The sequence below is a fragment of the Camelus dromedarius genome, chromosome 10, assembly GCF_036321535.1.
Source record: "Camelus dromedarius isolate mCamDro1 chromosome 10, mCamDro1.pat, whole genome shotgun sequence".
Taxonomy (NCBI): Eukaryota; Metazoa; Chordata; class Mammalia; order Artiodactyla; family Camelidae; genus Camelus; species Camelus dromedarius.
This window is the reverse complement of record NC_087445.1, coordinates 58,898,344-58,919,608: the sequence shown is the minus strand read 5'-3', so window position 1 is coordinate 58,919,608 and position 21,265 is coordinate 58,898,344. Positions and strand designations below refer to the sequence as shown.

The window sequence follows — 21,265 nt, the reverse complement described above, 5'->3', positions numbered from 1 at the left end:
ACCACACCTAGTTTTTTGTAGGGCAGCTCTGCTTGGTGCTTTGGAGTCCACCCACTTGGCATTTCAAGTTAATTCCTAGGGCCTTGATTCCATGGTGGTTCTGCTGCTGCCTTTGCTCTGAAAGCCCTCCAGTGAGGCTGCAGCTGCCGGGGCCTTGCCGGGGCGTCCGCCAGCCCCTCTCAGTGCGTCTCCGGCCTCTGTTCTCTCCGTCATGTTCTCTGAAGCTCCCTGTTTTCACGTCGGAAGTTGTGTTTGTTCCACTTACTCTCCCTCTAGACTCCTTCTGGGTTTTAAAAAGTGCTCACTTTTCACAAAAATCCTGCAAATGATCAGGTGTTTGAGCGAATGTAGTTTGTTCAGCGGGGAGTTAACAGGACTCAGAGGAGGCGTGGGGAAGACAGGTGTCTTCAGACAGCTCGCGGGATCCTGAGAGAGAGGGGTGCACAGCGCACTGACGGCCTGTCCCGCTGCCCCCGATGGGCCGAGGGCTCCACCTCCTGGGCCTCGCGGGGGCTTTGGGTCACTCAGTAGCCATGGCTGACACCTGAATTGGGAGGCTTTTTATATTTTCCTCATCCTGGTCCTCCACCTCTGTGCTAAAGAGATCACTCAGTACTGGAAACTTAGTGAAAACATAACTTTAAAATGTTCTAGTAATATTGCTGATGTAATTCTTACTAGTCTGGAGGTGGAGAAATACATCCCCGCATACTTTGTGTTTTTTGTTTCAAGCCAGGGCCTCTCTACCTACAAGGAGCTTTGTTCCCTGGCGAGTGATCTTAGTCAGCCAGACCTGGTGTATAAGTTTATGAATCTAGCCAACCACCATGCAATGTGGAACTCCAGGAAGGTGAGTTGCTGTCATTGGACAGTGTGTTTTCTTCTTCCCTCCAGATCAGAACTGCTACATTGGCAGACAGTGACAGTGGATACGCAGTGTGTTTTGTAAACATCTGTGATTAGAGAGAGCCAGACGGGCTCATCGCTGCCGTGATTGACTCGTAAAGCTGGACCCCCAAATAAATCAGGCTGTATTCAGGACAAGGCTGGGAGGGAGAATTTCGTGATACTTCATGTGTTCATATTTTACTGCAGCAGATGTATCTGAGCCACTGCGTCTTATTTTTCAGGGTGCTGCTTTTGGTTTTAATGTAATTGCTACCAGAGCTGGAGAACAGCTGGCTCCTTTCCTGCCCCAGCTGGTCCCTCGTCTTTATCGGTATCAGTTTGATCCCAACCTTGGCATTCGGCAGGCCATGACAAGCATTTGGAATGCGCTGGTCACTGACAAATCAACGGCAAGTGTCTGTGAGCCCTTGTCCAAGGTTACAGCCGGGATGTGGGCCTGTGCTCGCCTTCCTTTCTACGCTGTGTCCTTATTTGTTTAAACCAATAGGCTTTCTTTTATCCCTTGCTTTCTTCCTCCTTTCTAGGTATCAGAGGTGCTCATGGCAACATTTATTGAGATTTCAGAAACGGAAACCATCTAATGTCCGTTGGGTGGATGGTTAAGGAAATGGCAGGAGACCCACACACGTGGAGCACCGTGTGTCCGCAGGCACTCCTGACGCACCGAGAGCAGGGCATGGCTCCTGCCTTCAAGGAGTTCACTTAGTTGAGGAGGTAGAGAAGGAGACAGGCTGTGGCCATATCTGGTTTTCTCTCATCCGGCTGCTTCTCATAGTCTCCTCCACTTGTAGAGGTTAGGATTTCTCAGGGCCTCCCTCTGAGCACCCGTTACTCTCTCTGCTTTCTCTTCCCAGATGAGCTCATAGTTCCAGGGCTCGAAAATGTCTTCTCTACTGTGGTGGTTCTCGGTCTTGTGCTCCTGGCCCAGGCACGACTTGTGCTCCAGGTCTCCCTGGCTCGCACGTCTCACTGCCCGCTTGACGTTGTCCCTGGATGTTGTTTTAAGATACCGTAGACTTGACGTGTCCAGAACAGGCCTTCACAAAGCACCCTCCCCTCGCCCTCCTCAGGGTTCGTCTGTTTCCCCCAGCCAGGAAACTGGGTGTCATCCTTGATTGTCATCTGTCTTACCTGCACCCTTAATTTAATACAGTAGCAAATTCTGTTGATTCTGCTTCCAAAGTATTTATTGAATGTACTCTCTTTTTTTCCCTAATTCTTCCCTGAGGAACAGGTTGTCATCTTTCTCTTCCCTTTGCCTTCCTTTATTTGATTACCAGCAGTAAAAGTGTTTTTTAAAATTCAAATTGGACTGCATTTTGGGTTAAAATCCTTCAGTGGCTTCCTAGGTCACTCTCAGCAAATCCCGTGACCCTTATCATGTCTTCCCACCCCTGAGCACGGTGCAGCCCTTCCTCTCTCTCTCGTCTGCTGCTGGGCTGTGTGTGTTCCTGGGTGTGTTGGAGGGCCCTGGATGGTTCCACTTGGGGGGTTGGGTGAGTTTCATGTGCTCTAGGCGAGTACATGGTACCGCAGGATCAGTCGAGATCCAACAGGCCAGTGGCTTTATGGATCCGAGTTCAGGGCCCAGGCCTGGGCTCTTGAGATGTGAGCGTCATTTTTGTGTGAGCAGAAGGTGGTCCCCAGATGTGGAAGAGGTCACGATGGAGAATGTTTAGAGATGTGGATATAGAAAGGCATCAGTTTCTTAAATCTTAGGGGGAGTTATTCACCTCCCTCTCTTGGTTTTCTTACATGTAAGTGAAGATTACAAGACCTCTCTTACTTTGGAGAGTGAAAGTGGAAAAGTCATAAGTTTTGAAGTTCTTTGGATCAGCTTTATAAAAAGTGAATCTCCTGTCGGTGTGTCATTATTACCAAGTTGTTAAGTGTGTTTCAGAACTAAACAGACTTAAAATGTTAATTTCATCCTTTGTTCTGAACAAATACTCCCTTATGTGCCAGACATGGTGCAAGGTGCCAGGGATGCACAGACGAGTGAGGCACTGCCCCTGCCCTGCAGGTCTCAGTGTGATGGAGCAGGACGGTTACTGTGCTGTCTGATACAGTGCCCTTAAGAGGGCGCCATGGGAACACAGGAGAGTGGGCCAGTCTTGTCTGCGAAGGCGATGCCTGGTTTGAGTCTTGGATGAGTAGGGCTTAGCCAGGCAAGCAGGAGATGGGAGAGGTAGAGGTGTGTGTGCCAAGGAATGGAGCGCAGACAGGACACGGGGCCTGGGGAGACGGGTGGGCCACAGAGGGCTTCGTAACCTTGCCGGGGTCACCGGACTTTATGCTCACGCCCTGAGGAAAATAAGGGGATCAAGTTTGCATTTGAGGATGATCGTTTGGGCAGCTTTTAGCAACTAAGGTGGGGAGAGAGTTGTGGGCTGAGAGGCCCAGAGAGACACGCAGGCTGTTACGTACAGAAACACAGTTTGTGTGGCTGAGATGAGTAATTTGATTGCTGATGGATTTTGCATTCTCAGTTTTATTGTTTTGCTCTCATTAGGTAGATAAGTATTTGAAGGAAATTCTTCAAGATTTGGTTAAGAATCTTACCAGCAATATGTGGCGAGTTCGAGAATCCAGGTACTGTTTTTGGAAATATAAAACTAGTCAAATACAACTGAATTTTTTTCCCCTTCAGATGTCCAAGTTTTCTGCTTTGTGCAAAAGGAGTAAGTTAAAGCCACTAAAAAGCATACTTCTGGTTGGGTTAGACAGTTAATGATATTTAAGCTCTAGTCAGTGGTTTTCCTACGTTGTGTTAGTCTTTGTAAGTATGAGATTAAAGAAGTAGAAGATTGCTTGTTAAATTATATATTTATATGCTCCCATAACTTTGTAGGGCAGCATTTATTTATACATATATAGTTTATGTTTATTCAGTGCCTGCTATGTGCTTGGCAGTGTGCTAGGCCCTGGAGGTACACTGGTGAGTAAAAAATGAAGTATCATCTCAAAGAGATTATGTAGTTGTGGGAAGCTGACATTTGATGACTGTAAGTGCAGTATGCCGGGGGTGTATTTGAAGTACCAAAGAGAGAGTAGCATTGTTGTCTTGGGGTGAGGGGTTTGGACCAGAAACATAGGCGAACCTGTATTCTTATTTGATACGAATGTTTCATAGTAAAATGTTGAGCTTTCTTGATCATATATTTGAAACTAAATTGTTTTATTTTCAGCTGCTTAGCTCTGAATGATTTATTGAGAGGAAGACCCCTAGATGATATCATCGATAAACTTCCAGAAATTTGGGAGACTCTGTTTAGAGTACAAGATGATATAAAGGTACTATATAAATAAATCTGCATTTATTCGTAGAATAGCTTAAACTGGAATTGTTAAAATATATATGTTACATATTTCAAAATTCAATATCTGGACAATTTTTTAAAAGACCACAGTTTTACTCCAGTCTTCATGTGTCTGTGAAGTGGCAAGGTTAGGAATGTTTAGATCTGAATTGAATAGACTTTTTTTTTTTTAAAGGGTAGCTAACGCTTGCTTTTCTTTCAGTAGAGACCTTGTGATGCTGTTGATTAGAAATAATCCACTTTGAAATAATCCACTTAGAAATAATCTACTTTGGTCAGTTTGAAAAGTTGGATCAGTCATTTCGAAATAACATAACCAGTTTCCCTGAATTTTGCCTTGGCAATTTAAATTTTACATATTTTGATCTTACCGTTAAATTAGGCACTTTTAATTTTTTGCTTTATTCATCGGAGATTATTTTTTTTAAGTCTTTCAGAATCTTCACATAGATCTTTATACATTTGTTTTTTATGGTACATTTAGTTTCTAAAGTGTTATACTTAATAGCTATCTTTTTGTAAGGTCAAAATAGGTTGTATCTAATTAAAGAAATGATAATATAGCATGATGGGCAGAAAACCTAATGAAACACCATTTTTTTTTTAACCTGGTAATGAAAGTAACACTTTTCACTAATTTGTATAGAATTGGAGGCCGTTAAATACACACTTTGGGGTAGATGAGAAGGAAACTCTGACTTGTATGATGTTATATGTTTCTTATTTCTAGGAATCTGTACGAAAAGCAGCAGAACTAGCTCTGAAAACTCTGAGCAAGGTGAAAATTCTTAACTTTATATTGGGGTGAAGTGGGGCAGGCTTCTATGTGACAATGATAATGACTTTGTCATATAAAGTGGCGTTAGTTGCAGTGTAATTGGCTTCATGTTACGGCTCCCTGTTCTTAGCAATGAGTGGGAAACTACTTGCTATTCCATCCGAATACGGGTGTTTTTAGCCAAGTGTGTCTCTGGTTTCTTTAAATGGTGAGCCTTTCTGGGCCTTTATCTGAGCTGTGACTTCCTCTTGACCCTGAAGAACGTATCACATTTCGATCAGGCAGCCTCCGTTCTCTTTGCTATTGCTGTGTTTACGTGTTCATCTGCCTTTCGGATTCATAAGGCTGGCAAGCTTTTTGAAGCTAGTTTCCCACTTGAACGCGATTCTGTGGCGCGTCAGGTGTGGCTGATGTATTCTAGCTGCTTGAAGCTCTTGACAGTGACGATGATAATGCCATGAGCCTTCTTCAAAGTGCTTTCGTAAACACTGTCTCAGTTCATCTTCAGCTGTTTCCTATTTCACAAATGAGAAGACCAGAGCTTAGGGAGTGAAGTGCATCACCGGATTTTCTGTTCAGTTATCAGCAGGCGTAGGGCTCAATCCCAGATCCCATCCTTCTTTTTCTCTCTGTAGTATCGTGGAAAGTAGGTTCGCTTACTCTGTCCTGTGGATGTGGGAGGTAGGGAGTGTTTTGTCAGATGATTGCTCCCTTCGGTGAGAGGTCAGTCTCACTGATCCCCATGCTCTTTGTATGCGAGGTCTGTGTGAAAATGTGTGACCCTGCCAAAGGAGCCGCCGGCCAGAGAACCATCGCTGTCCTTCTGCCTTGCCTTCTGGACAAAGGAATGATGAGCCCTGTGACGGAAGTCCGAGCCCTCAGGTTTGAATCAGCTGATGAAATGACCGTATTCATTCTCAGCAGAAACTGGGTTCCTGTGAATGTTAGATCCTTGAAAGTACGGAGAAACGAGTTGAGGCGACCCCATCGGGGTGACCCAAGAGCATTTGTGAGAAGTTGTGAGCCAGAACATCTTTGCAGACGCATTCTCACGGGAACCTTGCTCTCGTCCAGCGTCCTGCCCCTCTGCCTCACCCCTGAGTGAAGTGTGGTGTCTGCTTGTCACTGGCCTCTGCCCCCAGGAGAACGTCTCCCTGTTCTGTTATGCCACAGGCCCTTGGCGCTTGCGGCTGGTTGTACCGCATAGTGATATTTCATAAACCCACTAAGTCTAAGATAAACTGTTCACCGCCTGCAGCGATGAGAGGAATGATAAAGTTAGGGTATCACCGTCTTGCGGGTCCTCAGTAAGGTAGTCCAGGTAGCGCTCATTCGTGGCTCCTGAACCCACTGGTGAAAGGCTGACAGGGAACGTTATAGTGGACGGTGCACGCCGAGCAGACTTGAACCTGCTGATCACTCCTAACAGCATAAAAAGAGATAAGCAGACATGTTCATCTTAGTGTGATGGGAGAGGACATGTACAGACCACCTATATGAAATTCTCACTTAAAAAAAAATGAACTGAACTTAATTTAGCCTGCAGATCTGTACAGAGGCACATGGTTGAGGCACACAATCATTGAGGACAAATAAATGATAAGGAAAAAGCAGGAGGGAAGGCACTGTTAAAAATGATTCAAGAAATGCAGTAAATTGCAGTGTGTGCATGGACTCTGGATTCAGTTCCAGTAAACCAGCTCTTAAAGACATTTGTGAAACAATCAGGGAAATTTGGCTATTAGATGATATGAAAAAATTTCTTAATTTTTTTTTAGCTGTGAAGTGGTATTTTGATTACAATAAAGACTCCTGTCCTGGGCTCTCAGTGGTACACGCAGAAGTTTGGTTAGGGAACATGCTTCGGAATGCTGAAAGGCAGGGGAAAAATTACATGTATGGTCGCTGTGTATGGTGGATGTGTGAGAGAGACAGAATTGGCCAAAGGTTGCTAATTGTTGAACTGGAGAATGTATCGAATTTCACTTATGATTTGCTCTACTTTTATGTATGTGTGAAAATTTCTGGAGTAAAAAGTAAAAACCAAAGAACAACACAGGGCTAAGACCAGGTTCTGTAACGAAGTAAGCGTGTTCCTTAATGCAATAAACTTAGTGCAGAATGTCCTTATGGTTAGGTCTGTAGGGCTTCCTACTTTTGTTGAGAGGACTCAGCAGTTGTGTTTTGTGTGTCTGTAGCATCAACACCCTTGTGAAGATCAGCAAAAGTGCAGGAGCCATGTTGAAACCACATGCACCAAAACTCATCCCAGCTCTTCTAGAATCCTTAAGTGTATTGGAACCCCAGGTTCTCAATTATTTGAGCCTCCGAGCTACAGACCAAGAAAAGGTGAGTTGACAACACAGGCCTGTGGGTAACCCTCATGAAGGGAGAGCCCCGTTCAGGTATTGGACAGTGTCCTTCCAGTGTCCATAGTCCGACTCCATGACGCCAGTGATACTTTGACCACTCTTGAAACAGCTCATCTCCTATAACCACATGCGGTGGTTTTTTTTTTTTTTTAGGGAGAGGTGGGTAGGGAGAGGGCTCATACACTGTTATGTGAAGTGAATGAAAAATGACGCTTCCATTCAAAAAATACATTAAGACATTTATTTAACACATTTTTTTGGATACATGTTCAGTTTTTAGGGGTTGGGTCTGCACCCCCAGTGTCCTTCCATGGACCACTTCTGTCCTACAAGCCAAGAGAATTTGTATTTAGACTTTGGTATAGTCCAAAATTATTCTGTTTTTAGGTATACTGTAGTTCCCTCGTCTCTGATCAGAGTTGCTTTTTTAAAAAGTACAGATGAAACATTTATTGTGAAAAATTAAAACAACACAGAAGTGTGTAAAGTAATCCCCTAGGAGTCCCCTCTCCCATACCAGCACAGAATCATTTCTTGAGGAGTCCCTACTGTCAGCAGTTTCCTGTGTCTTTTTTCAAATTCTTTTGTACGTCGTCATAGGCTACAAAACCAAACAAACATTGATTTAAAAACAGAATCAGACTATGAACATTGTTCTGCAACTTGACTTTTGTTTTTAACAATGTATCATGTGTATGTATAGGTCGAGTTCATTCTTTTCAGTGCATGCACAGTGTTCTGCAGTGAGGTGATTTTGAACTTTAGTGGGAGAGATTTTGTGGCATCAAAAGTGCGGAATATTCTGTTTTCTCCACATCTTTGCCAACATTGAATCACATCAGTCTGATAAGCAAGAACGTCATTATTCCCATGTACACTTTCCTCTTATTAGTGTTGTCGACTGTCTTTTCATATTGTGTCAGCTCTTTACGTTTCTTCTGTGAAATGTATGTCTTTATTCTGTGTCTATTTTTGTACTTGTTCATGTCTTCACGTGTCTTTGTTAGGACTGTCAAGCCCCTGTCATATGATGGTGAAGGTTTCCTCTCACTTCACTGTCTTGACTTTTAACTTGCCTGAACTATTCCATTCTAATCACTTCCCTCTTTTCCCTTTGCCTCTACTATTGCTGTTTCTTCTCCATTCGTCATTCTTCCCTCTTTCAGCAGTGGTCTCGCCCCTTCCTAGGTCCCCACCTACTAGGTGGTTGAGAACTGGGAAACAAATTCTAGTCCAAACTTTGCAGCCCTGGGCAAGCCACTTCTGTCTGCCTCACTTTTTTCATTTATTATGTCGGGGTGGTGTCAGCCTCTCCTTCATGACATGAAGGCCCTTTGCAAAGGTAAAGCAATGCATTTATGAAAATTTTTATTGCTGAGACACAATTTTTAATTGCATCTTAGAAGGTTATTTAGTCTGTGTCTTTATTTGGTGGAGAAGCTGACGCCCCAGAGGCCGGATGGCTTGCTCAGCGTTACACTCGGTTACTTTCTAAGCGCAGTTCATTTCAAACCCTTGTCTGAATTTCTCACCTGTGGTGAGATGCTGCCTCTGCAGGTAAACGGTTGAGTGAAGGACAACCAAAATTATTTAGACTTGTGTTTGAATTTGTTATATCTGTATATTATTTTTTTAAGAATATTCTTTGGTTTGGCAGTAAAGCCCAAATGGGAGTGTGTGGAGGTTCTTCTCGCTTGATTGATTTGCTGGGTGACTTGAATTTGTGTTCTCAGGCCGCGATGGATAGTGCTCGACTCAGCGCTGCCAAATCCTCTCCCATGATGGAAACAATCAACATGGTCAGTGCCTAATGCAGTGAGAGTGTTTAAGTTTGTTTGCTCTACCTTCGAGTGTAATTGTTCAAAGTCTTCAGATTACAGTCAATGAAACAGAGATTTAAGGGACGAGTTAGGCAGGTGTTGTGACTCCAGTTTTTTCTTAGTAGAGTTCGTTTTTCTTCTTCTGTATTACTAAATGGAACATATACTTTCCCAAGTACCAGAGTCCATTAGTCCAGATTTGTGCTACACAGGAAAACAATATATTAAAAGATCTCCCTATAAATCTCTATCTGTGTATCTTTTGGCCTGCCTATTTGGAAAGGCTCAGCTGTTTGTCTCTGCCTGAGCATGGTCTTGGGAGGGGCTAGGAAGGCATCAGTTGGAGGTGTTCAATGACGTAGGAGCATAAAACGTAGAGAAAGAAGTGAGCAGTATCGATAGATTGTTTGGTTAAAGGAAGGGGGTTTGCAGAAAGAAAAGAGCTGCTTGGCACCGAGATTCTAAGTTCTAACGTTCCTAGAGTCACGGACAAGGGGCTGAGGTCTTCACAGCCCACGCTGCTGTGCGTGCCCTGGGGAGGTCCCCGAGAGCTTGGGCACTGCTGGAAATTGTTTCGCTAGGCAGGTCACAGGGCTGGGCAAGAGAAGAAGAAATTCTTTTAGTGCTTACTGGGGGACTGTTACCAAAATTTGGTCTAAGGATGTTATGTCTTAGTTGGGTTTATGGAGGGAAAAGAAAGCTTAAAGAAATAGGAGTAGCCAGCAGACACCTTATAGATGAGCTCATTGGTAATAGAATATGTGTCATTACATTTTCAAAAACAGAGTACGGCCAATTCAGCTAGGAAGCCATCTGTGACAGGAAGGTTAGACAGGGTGGGCCGCTGGGGCAGGCCGGTTTTCGTCTAGGTCTCTTGCACTATACATGGGTCAACAGAGAGGAAGCAGGCCCAGAGAGATCCTTTCTTCTTGGGGAATCATTATTTATTTTCTCCTTTGTAAATCAGTGCTTTTTATTATGTTTGTTTTGTTTTCAATGTTGAACCACTGATGAATGGTTTTCCTGTTTTGTAGTACAGTGGTGGTTTTAATATTGAAATCAGAGCAAAATCAGACCAGCAGTTTTTCAACTGCATGTCAGAACCGGTTGGTGCATAGTTGACATGGCCAGTTTTTAACTGAAGATGTGGTACTGACTGAATTATTTGCTGAGGTTAACTTGATATTTATTCTCTTCCCAAAGTGCCTGCAATATCTGGATGTGTCGGTGCTGGGTGAGCTAGTTCCTAGATTATGTGAACTGATCAGAAGTGGTGTAGGTCTTGGAACTAAGGTAAGCAAGTGTATTTTTCACAAGAGGAATTTGCATCCTCATTAGTTTGGGCTGTGAAAATATAACAGCCATCGTGTGTGGAATTCATTTTTTTCTTAAAACCTAATACTACTTTACATTAACCATTTTGTTTCTGTGGTGGCATTAATAACTTAAAACATGTAATAACTTAAAACATTCATTCAGAATATAAAACGTGACCTATTCAGTAAATATTGTCCTACTTTTTTAAGTGGAATCATTTCTGTTCCCTGGTTGGCATGGACTTGCCCTCTGGGTCCTTGTTCATAATCAGTTTTTAATGGAAAAGCTCACCCAGTTATCACGGCATGGTTGTTTTAGGTGGCGACTGGCATTTTCCACAGAGGAATCAGCAGGTGTTTGGATGGAAAATGTCTTCCTCTCCAAGATCTTTCAAGGATCTAATCCTACCCCCCACACTTTAAAAACAAAAAACTCACATTTTTTTTCTCCTGACAAAATTAACACCTGCTTATATTTAAAAATTTTAGCATTTATAGGTCAGGAGAAAGTTAAAAATTGTCCATAGGTTTACCACCCAGAGGTCATTGCTATTAATATTTCAAAATGTTTCCTCCTGGTCTCTTCCTGTGCATGCGTTTCCTGCAGTGTCCTCTCTAATGCCCACATGGTACTCTGTGACATCATTTATTTTAACCCATCAAGGAACATCTGGTTTGTTTTCACCTTTTTTGATCCTAAACAAAGCAAGCACTGTGTTGAATGTCTTTGGACACATCTGATGCCACTTCCTTTGGTGAAATTTCTAGAACTGGAGATGTTAGAACGCGGGTGGACAAGCTGACACGTTGCCCTCCCGAAAGCTTGTACCAGTTTCTTCCTGACCTGCGGTGTATGAGAACAGGGTGCCCGTGCAGTAGGACATCCTGCTGGAGGTCTGGAAGAAAATCCGTGTGTTAATAGTTTGAGAGTTTACTCTTTCTCAATTGAATCGTGGAGGGGCTATGTTAGGCTTTGTGTATTTCTTGTCTTTAAATCTTTGACTCCTAAAACAAAGGGTGTGATAGACATTGAACATTGTGACCATCAAATTCTGACTCTTGCCTTTGTAACCCTGTAGGGAGGCTGTGCCAGTGTCATTGTGTCACTAACTACTCAGTGTCCCCAGGACCTGACACCTTACTCAGGTGAGTTTGTCAGAACCACACGGGGTGAAAATTCTGTGTGGCCATGTCCTGTGTGACAAGGCTTTAAAAGGAAAAATAATAATCGCTCAGACATGCTTGTGGTACTGCGTACTTTTTCCTCCCTCAAACTCCCCCACCTCTGCCTTTATCTCTGTTTGTAGGAGGTACAGATGATTAAGTTTAGCAAGTGTTCACTGTTTTATAAGTGCTTGCTCCTTAGTGGTACAAGGAGGTGGAAGTATGTGCTCTCCCGTAGGATTTGTTTATTATCATTTAGAGCTAATTTTACATTAGTATTTTTCTCTTAGATTGACTTCTGCATGGGGTTGATGAACTTTATGTATCTAGCTCTCATTTTTGCATCTTTCCCCGCAGTATTCTAGACACAGATTAATTTTTAATTTTACATCAGGCAAATGGATAGGACAGATGTTACACATGAGGGTTCTAGACTACCATGGAATAAGCCTGATGTTAATTACAGGCTTCAGTTTGTTTTGGTCCGGGGAACAGAGCAGGGCATTTGGTCAACCACTATCAGATTTTTCTCCTTTGTTTCTGCTAGGTAAACTTATGAGTGCTTTGCTTAGTGGCCTGACAGATCGGAACAGTGTAATTCAGAAATCCTGTGCGTTTGCCATGGGCCACTTAGTTCGGGTGAGATTAATTTCTTATTTAGTTTAGTAACTACACCCTGATAGTTACAGAGAAGTGACCAGGGTTGTTTCTCTTTCAGACCTCGCGGGATAGCAGCACTGAGAAACTCCTGCAGAAGCTCAGTGGCTGGTATATGGAGAAGGAAGGTACCTTTCTTTTCCTATTTTATATTATTAATTTAGATGTAAACAACCTAATAAAACAATATGGGTCAAGCCTTACCCTTTCTGATTTTATGTGCTTTTCTGGGAACATTTCCATTTGATTTTCCTGGTGGTTTTGCTGTGGTGCAATTTTCACGAGTCTATTTAGATCAGTTGCGCTTGAAAACCAGGAAGTATGATGAAGATAATGGCTTTTTTCTGCTTCTCTTTAGAACCCATCTACAAGACCTCCTGTGCTCTGACTGTTCATGCCATCGGACGATACAGCCCCGACGTGCTGAAGAACCACGCCAAAGAAGTTCTGCCCTTGGCGTTTCTAGGCATGCATGAAATTGCTGACGAGGAGAAAGCAGAAAAAGAAGAATGTAACTTATGGACTGAAGTGTGGCAGGAAAATGTGCCTGGTTAGTGAACAGTGCTATGAATTAAACCTGTTTCTTAGGAACCACAGTTGGAATTTTTACTCTTTTTTTTTTTTAATTCATAAACTTCTATAGTTAATTTCCCAGGACCTAACAGCTTGTGTCTCGTTGGGCTCTAAGCCTGTCCGACTTGCTGAGTTCTCCAGTTGGCGCACAGAGCTCTTTCCTTTCCTCCTGCCTCAGTGAGAGAATAGAAATTCCCCGAGCAAAGAAGAGCTTTCCTTATTTTAGTTGAGAGTGAATAGTGATTTTTTTCCTAAATTCCCTTACAGTATTATTTCAGAGTTGGGCTTCCCAACTCTGCGTTTCACCTTGACACATGAATGGATGACAGCCCTCCTGCGGACACACCCAAGTTCATAAAGTCCTGCTGCTGCAAAGACACCTCACAGCACCAGCCACTTTCTCCCTCTTTCAGACAGTGGTGTGTGGTGACCATCGAGAGTTACTGTTTTAAAACTGATGGTCACTGACTTTTATTCCAGACTTAGAAAAGAAAGATCAGTTAATTGTTTTGGTCACTTAGAAGTTGCTTTAATTTTGCTTTTCATAACCTAGGTTCCTTTGGTGGCATTCGGTTGTACCTGCAGGAGTTGATTACCATTACCCAGAAGGCTTTACAGTCTCCGTCCTGGAAGATGAAAGCGCAGGGTGCTGTTGCCATGGCATCCATTGCAAAACAGACCAGCTCCCTGGTGCCTCCGTATCTGGGGATGATGCTGACCGCACTCCTGCAAGGCCTAGCTGGAAGAACGTGGGCAGGAAAGGTAAGGGAACCACTCATGCCCAGTTAAATCTGAGGTATCCTTAAAGGATTATGACTTCATCTTACATTTTCATTTCCCTAAAAATTAGAATGTCATTTTGTGGGACATCAGATGGACTGTTTTTGTGATTGCTTTGTGCCTAGACTTCCTAGGCAGTGGGAAGCTTTGGGTAAACTTTGCCTGATTAAGTGTGATATTTCATCAGAGTATAACCCACACGTCCTTGAATACCGCAGAGTAATGCTGGAGGTCGATTTCTATTTGTCATGTTCAGCTTTCCAGGAGAAGTCGTAAACCAAGTGGTCCCCACTTTGTACCCGTTGACCTCATGAGCAGATCAGGACTGGGCTTGCGTGAATTGAGTAGCAGGACAAGCTGTGTCTAAACCCTGAGCCTGAGGATGTCCATCTCTGGGACCTCTGAATGAGTAACAGTCATTTTTATACTAGGGCGACAGTCGGTTACTCACAGTGACCACTCAGTGGGGAATATGAGATTGTGGCATCATAGACAAACGACCCGATGTTGTAGAAGTCGGTAGTGGCCAGTGCAGGCTGTAGACAAAGTGCTGGACTGGGAGTCAGACACAGGCCTCGTTCCACGGTTGACACTTCCACCCTGTGACCTCGGCGAGTCGGTTCTCTAGGCTTTAGGAAATGGAGAAGAAGACAGTTACCCTGCTTCCATGGTTTGGAGTAAAACTCTGTGGATGTGCTTGTTAAACAGCAAAGTGTGTTCAAGATGTGCTGACTCTGGTTAATTTGTGTTGTCATAATTATTAAATATGTCTAAGGTAATTGTAGTCAGGAATGTAATGACGCATGCGTGCCTAATAGTACCTCTTGTCTCTTCACCCTGCAGGAAGAGCTGTTGAAAGCCATTGCCTGTGTGGTGACAGCTTGCAGGTAAATGTTCTTTCAGTGAAGATGCCGTTTCTTAAACTGGACCTGGAAGCCGCGGCCTTTATTAACTGTTCTGGTGCTTTTGTGTGGATCCTGTAGTGCGGAGCTGGAAAAGCCTGTGCCCAACCAGCCCAGCACAAATGAGATTCTCCAAGCTGTTCTGAAGGAGTGCTGCAAAGAGAATCCCAAATACAAGATCGTAGCGATCAGCTGCGCGGCGGATGTCTTACAGGCCACCAAAGAAGACAGGTTCCAGGAGTTTGCTGACATTGTCATACCTCTCATCAAGAAGGTAATGACTGCCACATCCTTCCAGGTCTGGCTCATACCTTAAGATTCACATAGCTGAAAATAGCAGAAAATCCCAAAGTATCATGGCTTCAAACAAGACGGACTTTTGTCTCTCACATAATAGCCCAGGCTTGTTGCAGCTCCCAGCTCTGCCATCCCTAGAGTGTGGCCATTGTCCTCCTGGTCCATGGGGTATCTTCCCCCAGGCAGGTGATGGCAGAGGAGATGAGAAGGGACGAAGGGTCAGAGTCGGCCTGTCAGTTCTCTCTTGTGGAGAGTTCCTGGGAGCTGCTGCAGGGTACTTTTCACTTTTACCCCTTAGCCAGTGCTTAGCCAGTGCTTAGCCAGATGGCCACGCCTGGTTGCAGGGGAAGCTGAGAAAGCTGGTCTTCGTTCTGGGTATCCGCCTCCCCTCCATGTGAGAAGGGTGGACGTTTTTTGTTTTTGTTTTTGTTTTAAACAAAGCAGAAAGATGAGTTTATTTCGAGGGTTTCAACCTGCAAGCCAGGAAACTCAAGGCTGTGTACGTACAGGAGCGGTGAGTTCCCAAGGGTGAGGCTGGAGTGGACGAACAGGCTGCCGTGGCTGTAATAAGCTTGCCTTGCACGCATGGGCGCCAGCCCCCCGGTCATCCTCAAGTGAAGACAGGGAGCTTGGTGTGTCACTGTTGTCTGCCTCTGCCGCACACTGGGGGACTTGGATCAGAAAAAGACTTTGGTTTCATATAGAAAGTGAAGCAGTTGTCTTTAAGGGCTGGGGACTGGTTCAAAGAAAGAAGGGTATGGTTTACCTATTTATTTTTAGTTCTGGTGAAACACAAAATATTTTAAATAGCATTCTTACTCTGTTTGTTGTGCTGCTGCTAATATGAAGTTGTTTTCTTTTAGTAAAAAAGCTGTTTATATATTTCTTATATACGTAATGATAGTGTATAAATTTGGGAGACCTGTATTTTAAATGGATTATGTTACCAGCCAGCAGGACAAGTCACTTCTCAACCTCTTTCCATGTCTTATTAAGAAGAAGTTTGGAGGTGGAGGGTACAGCTCAGTGGCAGAGTGCCTGCTTAGCATGCACAGGGTCTTAGGTTCAATCCCCAGTACCTCCATTGAAATAAACAGATAGATCTAATTACCCACCCACCCAAAAAACAAACAAACAAAACCCAGACAAGGAGTTTGGATTTAGATCATTACCGAGTTCTTCCTTCTTTAATTCTATGATTCTATTCTACTGCAAGTCTTTTTATGTTGTGCTCAAAATACTCTGTATATGGTATTTTTTTCACCTTTGCTTTCAGGTTCCTTTAGAGGATTTCCCAAACCAGTAAGTTACTGGAGAGATGTAGTATTCCTGTCACAAATTCTTTTTACAAGTAGGAGAACTCCTGGTAGAGAATTTAGCATTCGTTTCCTGGTTAGCATCTCCTGCTCTGGTCCCCTGATTGTTTTAATAGTATACCTATAACTTAGAAGAAAAAAAGATTAAAATTTGCTTTCCTTTTCCTTGACATGTCCTAGAACTCACCTGAAAGCACTGGAGTCCGGACAAACAAAAATGAAGATGAGAATGAGAAGGAAAAGGAGCTCCAGCTGGAGTCTGTGCTGGGCGCCTTCGAGAGCCTGGGCAAAGCCTGGCCCCGGAGCGCGGAGACCCAGCGTAAGCAGCGGGCCCTGTGCGGAGAAGCGCTGTAACCAGGGGTCCCTGTGAGAGCCAGGGTGTCCGTGTGACGAGTTATAGGCATCTATGACGGATGCACAGTGAGAGTTCCCCAGGGTAAACTGTGCTCCTGCGCTGGCTGGTCACCTCGTTGTCTGTGGTGGCAGTTGGCCAGGGCTGCCGTGACAGAGCATGCAGACTGGGGGGCTTCCACGACAGAAATATATGTTCTCTCAGTTCTAGAGACTCAGAGTCCGAGATCAAGGTATCAGCAGGGTTGGTTTCTTCTGAGACTTGTCTCCTTGGCCTGTAAACGGCCGTCTGTGTCTCTGTGTCCTCATATATTCTTGTGAGGACACCGGTCTCGTTGGACGAGGGCCCACCCTAATGATCTCTCTAAAAACCCTGTCTCCCAGCACAGTCACATTCAGAGGTGCTCGGACTTTAATGTGTGAATCTGTGGGACACGTTTCAGCCCCGAACAATCATGATGCATTTTAGATAGTTTGACTGTAAGAGTGATGCTGCATCCTGAGGGGTCCACAGAACTGAGTAGTGGGGTCTCTTCATCTCAAAATTACTGGCCTTGTCACCAAATCTTCAAGAAGCAAATGAAATCTCTATTTCACTGGGAAAAATCATAACTTTTGGAGAGATTTTCAGAATTGAATGTGTCTTTCCAAAGGATTAAGTAAATAAATAGTAAACCTTTACCAGCAGACGAGGCTATAGTTAGCAGGAGTCCTGTGATAGAGCCTTAAACTTGGGACAGTGCTGCTTTTGAGTTTGCCTCCTGTTGGTTCCTGCAGTGCATCCTCCTGAGCAGCTTAACATTCTTGAATGTTATGAAAAATATCGTGGACTGTCTGTGATTGGATGTATCTAAAGTCAGACTTAAGATTGTTTCTGAGCCTTGCCATTTTTTGTGTGAACTTCAAAAAGTGTATTTGCTCTGTCGGGGAACGGTTTTCCAACAGATCCAGATTCGTCAGTGGTCTTATTTCTTGGTGGTGTTTTATGAACTGCAGTGGAAGCCTACTTACTTGACTTGATTAGGACTACTACTTTATGCCTGATAGGTAGAAAAAGTTCAAGTAGGGAATTCTGTAAAAAGATGACACATACACGAAGCAGTTTTAGTCCAAGGAACAGAAATACACACGTTTGCCGGTTGTCAAGGGGACGGGCCCAGGCCTTTGAGAATTTGTTCCACATTGGCCTCTCGTATACATCTCACTCATCGTGTATCATCTCCAGCTCCTGGTTTTGTTTCTTATTAGTGGAGAAAGAAATTACGGTCTCTTTATGAAGCAGTTCAAGTGTAGAATTCTAGACTTTTACCCCCATCCATCTTTACGTTTGTGAACTGGACTAAACTCTACAGCATTTAAAAAATAATTCCTTTGTTGAGTTTTATACTCCTGTTTCATCAGTTAGCGTAATTTTAAGTATATAATTATAATAACAAGTGCAGTTAGCATAACCGGTTTGGGAGAAAGCACTGTTGACTCATGTCAAGCCTACAACGTGCAGAGGCTTGTGGGTTCCAGAGAGGAGGCCTGGCCTCCAGGGTCTGCTTTCTTTGGCCGTCATTCAGGGTTTTTACAGGGAAAAGGGAGTGTGGTTAAGATTCTGTGTCAGTTCCTTAGAGAGGGCTATTGCCTTGAAAATGAACACCTTTTATGGAGTTACATAGGTTGGGGGCGGTGTTTCTGATCAGAGAAACTTGTGGGAACTGGGCACAAAGTCACACTAAAGTGTTTTTGAGATCTCGTGGCAGTAACTAAAGGCATTTGTTGTTTTATTTTTCCCTCTCTCCCTCTCTGTCCCTGTCCCTCTGTCCCTCTCTGTTCCTGCCTCTCCCTGTGTCTCTATCTTCCCCTCACTTGGTCTGTCCTGCGCTGCCCCCTTCTTTCTCTCTTCCAGGTTGTTATCGTCAGGAACTGTGCAAACTGATGTGTGAACGGCTAAAACTCAGCACGTGGAAAGTGCAACTAGGGGTCCTGCAGTCAATGAATGCCTTTTTTCAGGGGTAATTTGCATCATAGTTCAGTCATTTACTTCCCCTTCCCCTGTCCTTAGCACTTTATATATAATCAATGGAATTATTTTAAATTTTAAAACTAAAAGCTAAAGTGACATCATAAAGTAATATATACAGCCAAGTTGTTTGTGCCGGAAAGGTTTTGGAATGTTTCTTAATAACTAGTGTTTGTGTCTTGCTTTCTGATTTGTACAGATTAATGCTTTTAGAAGAAGAACATGCAGACCCTGAGGCTTTGGCTGAAATTCTCCGTGAAACTTGTAAATCAATCACATATTCTTTAGGTGAGTGCTGAACTGACATTGATAAGGAGTTTTAATTTTAAAGCTCAAGGAGTTAAGCTTCAGGTATTCCCTGCCTTGTGCTAGGAACTGAATTTATGGACCAACTACTGACCCTTCGTATTTAATATACTCGATATGTGACCCCAGACTGGAACGTATTAATCTGGAACTGTTAATTTAGGATTTTAACACCTAGATCAGGAAAACCTTTGTGATAAGTATTTTTTTTTAAATTTGTATTTGGAAATAATTTCAAACTTATAATAATAGTACATATAATACTTATGTATGCTTTACCCAAAGTCATCTGTTAGCATTTTGCCCCATTTACTTTACTATTTGCACGTTATATACATACTTCTTCCTGAACCATTTGAAAGTGTATTGTTTACAACAGGCCCCTTTCCTCCTGAAGTCGTCAGTGTGCCTTCTTCCGCGTGACCATGGTACAGTCACCAACTTCAGATAGTGCCACACCGATGCAGTATGTGTAACCATTCCTATTCTGGGTTTTCAGTTGACTCGGTAGTGTTCTTTATATCATTTTTCCCTCCCCTCCATCCTCCATCAAGGAATCTAGTCCAGAATCACTCAGTGAATTCAGGTGTCATATGTCTGGTCTCCGTTTCCTCAGCCTTTCTGTGTCTTACATGACACTGACAATTCTGAAGACAAGCCCTGCCCTCTTCCCCGCCGCCCCCCAAACTAGAATGTTTCTCATTTGGTGTTTGCCTGGTGTTTCCTCGTGATTAGATCCAGGTGACGAGTTCCCAGCTGGGGGGCCCCGTTAGTGATGCTGTGGCCCCTCGCATCGGGAGGCACACAGTGTCCACCTGCCCTCACTGGCGATGTTAATTCTGATTACCTGGTCACGGTAGTCCTCAGCTTTCTCTGCCGTATAGTTGCTGTTTTTCCCCCTTCTGTCTGCTAAGCAGCCTGTGGGAACACACTTTAAGACCGTTCAGATAACCTCTCCTCTTCAGAACTGTGTCTGCTAAGCGGTCTGGGAGAAGGCACTGTAAGACCATGTGGATAGACTGCTCCTCAGATGGCCTTCTCTAGACTTAGCACTGATGGGTTTCCCTGAACGGCTTTTACTAAGACGGTTTTCCAGCTCTGGCACGCCTTCCACGTTTCCCATTTACAGCTGGCATCCTCTCATCAGCAAGCACCCCCCCAACTCTATTTATCTATCATCCATGGTGATTCACGGATTCCTTTATTTCCCCATTGGTTTATCATTATTTTCCTTAATTAATTTATTGCTCGTATTGTCACAGATTGAGGCACTGGGAGCCCCTTCAGGCTGACTCCTGTGTCCTGGTGCCAGCTCACCATCATTCTTTTAAGCACTTGTGTACTTTGTGGCATAACAGGTTGTTACAAGCTCATCTTGTGCTTTCTTTGTCTCGGGTTTGGTTGTGTGTTAATTTTTTTGGTAGACAGTTACACTGTGAACTCGGTGCTATGTCTAAAGTAGACACCAAAGAAGCATATTTCAGCTGCAGTTCTTGGAGGTGACAGCGTGCTTTTTGGATAAAGGAACTGGCAGCTAAGAAACTAGTCTTTGCAGGGTCTCAGCCAGGTGTCCCTTAGTTGGCCTCACCTCTCGGTTGTGTAATGTTCTTTGATAAAATGAAGAGCTCATGCAAACGTAAAGACCTTTCTCAGGTATCCTTGAAGACGACTATGTGTTTGTGACCGTGTCTCTTGATTTCCAGCTTCTAAATACTGCCATTTGTTGTAGAGATTGGTATCGTTGGCTGACAGGTATTGTGTGTTTTACAGTAAGGAACATGGACATGTAACACATTTCAGGTGTTTGATGGTAACTTGCTAGGGGAAGCTTACTTAAGAACAGACGTATCTTTCCCTGAATTTATAATTTACAAACGTCTTTCTTTTGGGAACACTAACTTAATCTTGGAAGTTCTATTTGTAAGGCATATAAAACAAATAATGTGAATTATATGATTTTCTTCTTAGAAAATAAGACCTACTCATCTGTGAGAACAGAAGCTTTATCTGTGATAGAATTGCTGCTTAAAAAACTTGAAGGTGAGTTCTTGGTAGCTCTGAGTGGAGGACCAGAAGGCCCGGATACTTGATGGCCTATGTTTTAGGAATTTTTTAATTTTCTGGTTTTGTTTTTTAAGCATATACTCTAAAGTACAAATTCATACACTTGTACTTGGAAGTGGAAATATGCATAGCTAAAACCTTCCAGTTTTATTAAGTGTTAAATTTTACTCTTTTATTTTATACTCTTTAATGCATTGTGAAGCTATATTTATGTCAAAATAATAAAGTTTTGGTTTCCACCGTGTGTCTTGAGTTAATCTTGGTTGATCACAGCACGCGGTTGACAGTGGCATTTGTAGAGCTTATGGTACACATGTAAATAAACAGAATGA

General features: G+C 43.4%; 1 protein-coding gene across 3 annotated transcripts in view; it reads left to right on the top strand.

The window, feature by feature from the left end:
- Nucleotides 1–21,265, top strand: part of ECPAS (Ecm29 proteasome adaptor and scaffold) — a 90,076-nt gene that overhangs the window by 67,462 nt on the left and 1,349 nt on the right. For all 3 annotated transcript variants that reach the window (XM_064490392.1, XM_064490390.1, XM_064490391.1), the window contains 20 exons: nucleotides 733–850; nucleotides 1,131–1,298; nucleotides 3,422–3,501; nucleotides 4,098–4,203; nucleotides 4,960–5,007; nucleotides 5,768–5,889; nucleotides 7,206–7,356; nucleotides 9,113–9,178; nucleotides 10,403–10,492; nucleotides 11,595–11,661; nucleotides 12,227–12,318; nucleotides 12,398–12,464; nucleotides 12,695–12,886; nucleotides 13,463–13,671; nucleotides 14,533–14,576; nucleotides 14,673–14,865; nucleotides 16,385–16,523; nucleotides 18,450–18,555; nucleotides 18,763–18,851; nucleotides 20,838–20,909. In XM_064490392.1, the coding sequence (XP_064346462.1) occupies nucleotides 733–850; nucleotides 1,131–1,298; nucleotides 3,422–3,501; nucleotides 4,098–4,203; nucleotides 4,960–5,007; nucleotides 5,768–5,889; nucleotides 7,206–7,356; nucleotides 9,113–9,178; nucleotides 10,403–10,492; nucleotides 11,595–11,661; nucleotides 12,227–12,318; nucleotides 12,398–12,464; nucleotides 12,695–12,886; nucleotides 13,463–13,671; nucleotides 14,533–14,576; nucleotides 14,673–14,865; nucleotides 16,385–16,523; nucleotides 18,450–18,555; nucleotides 18,763–18,851; nucleotides 20,838–20,909 (2,219 nt within the window). The remainder of the gene's footprint in view (nucleotides 1–732; nucleotides 851–1,130; nucleotides 1,299–3,421; nucleotides 3,502–4,097; nucleotides 4,204–4,959; nucleotides 5,008–5,767; nucleotides 5,890–7,205; nucleotides 7,357–9,112; nucleotides 9,179–10,402; nucleotides 10,493–11,594; nucleotides 11,662–12,226; nucleotides 12,319–12,397; nucleotides 12,465–12,694; nucleotides 12,887–13,462; nucleotides 13,672–14,532; nucleotides 14,577–14,672; nucleotides 14,866–16,384; nucleotides 16,524–18,449; nucleotides 18,556–18,762; nucleotides 18,852–20,837; nucleotides 20,910–21,265) is intronic.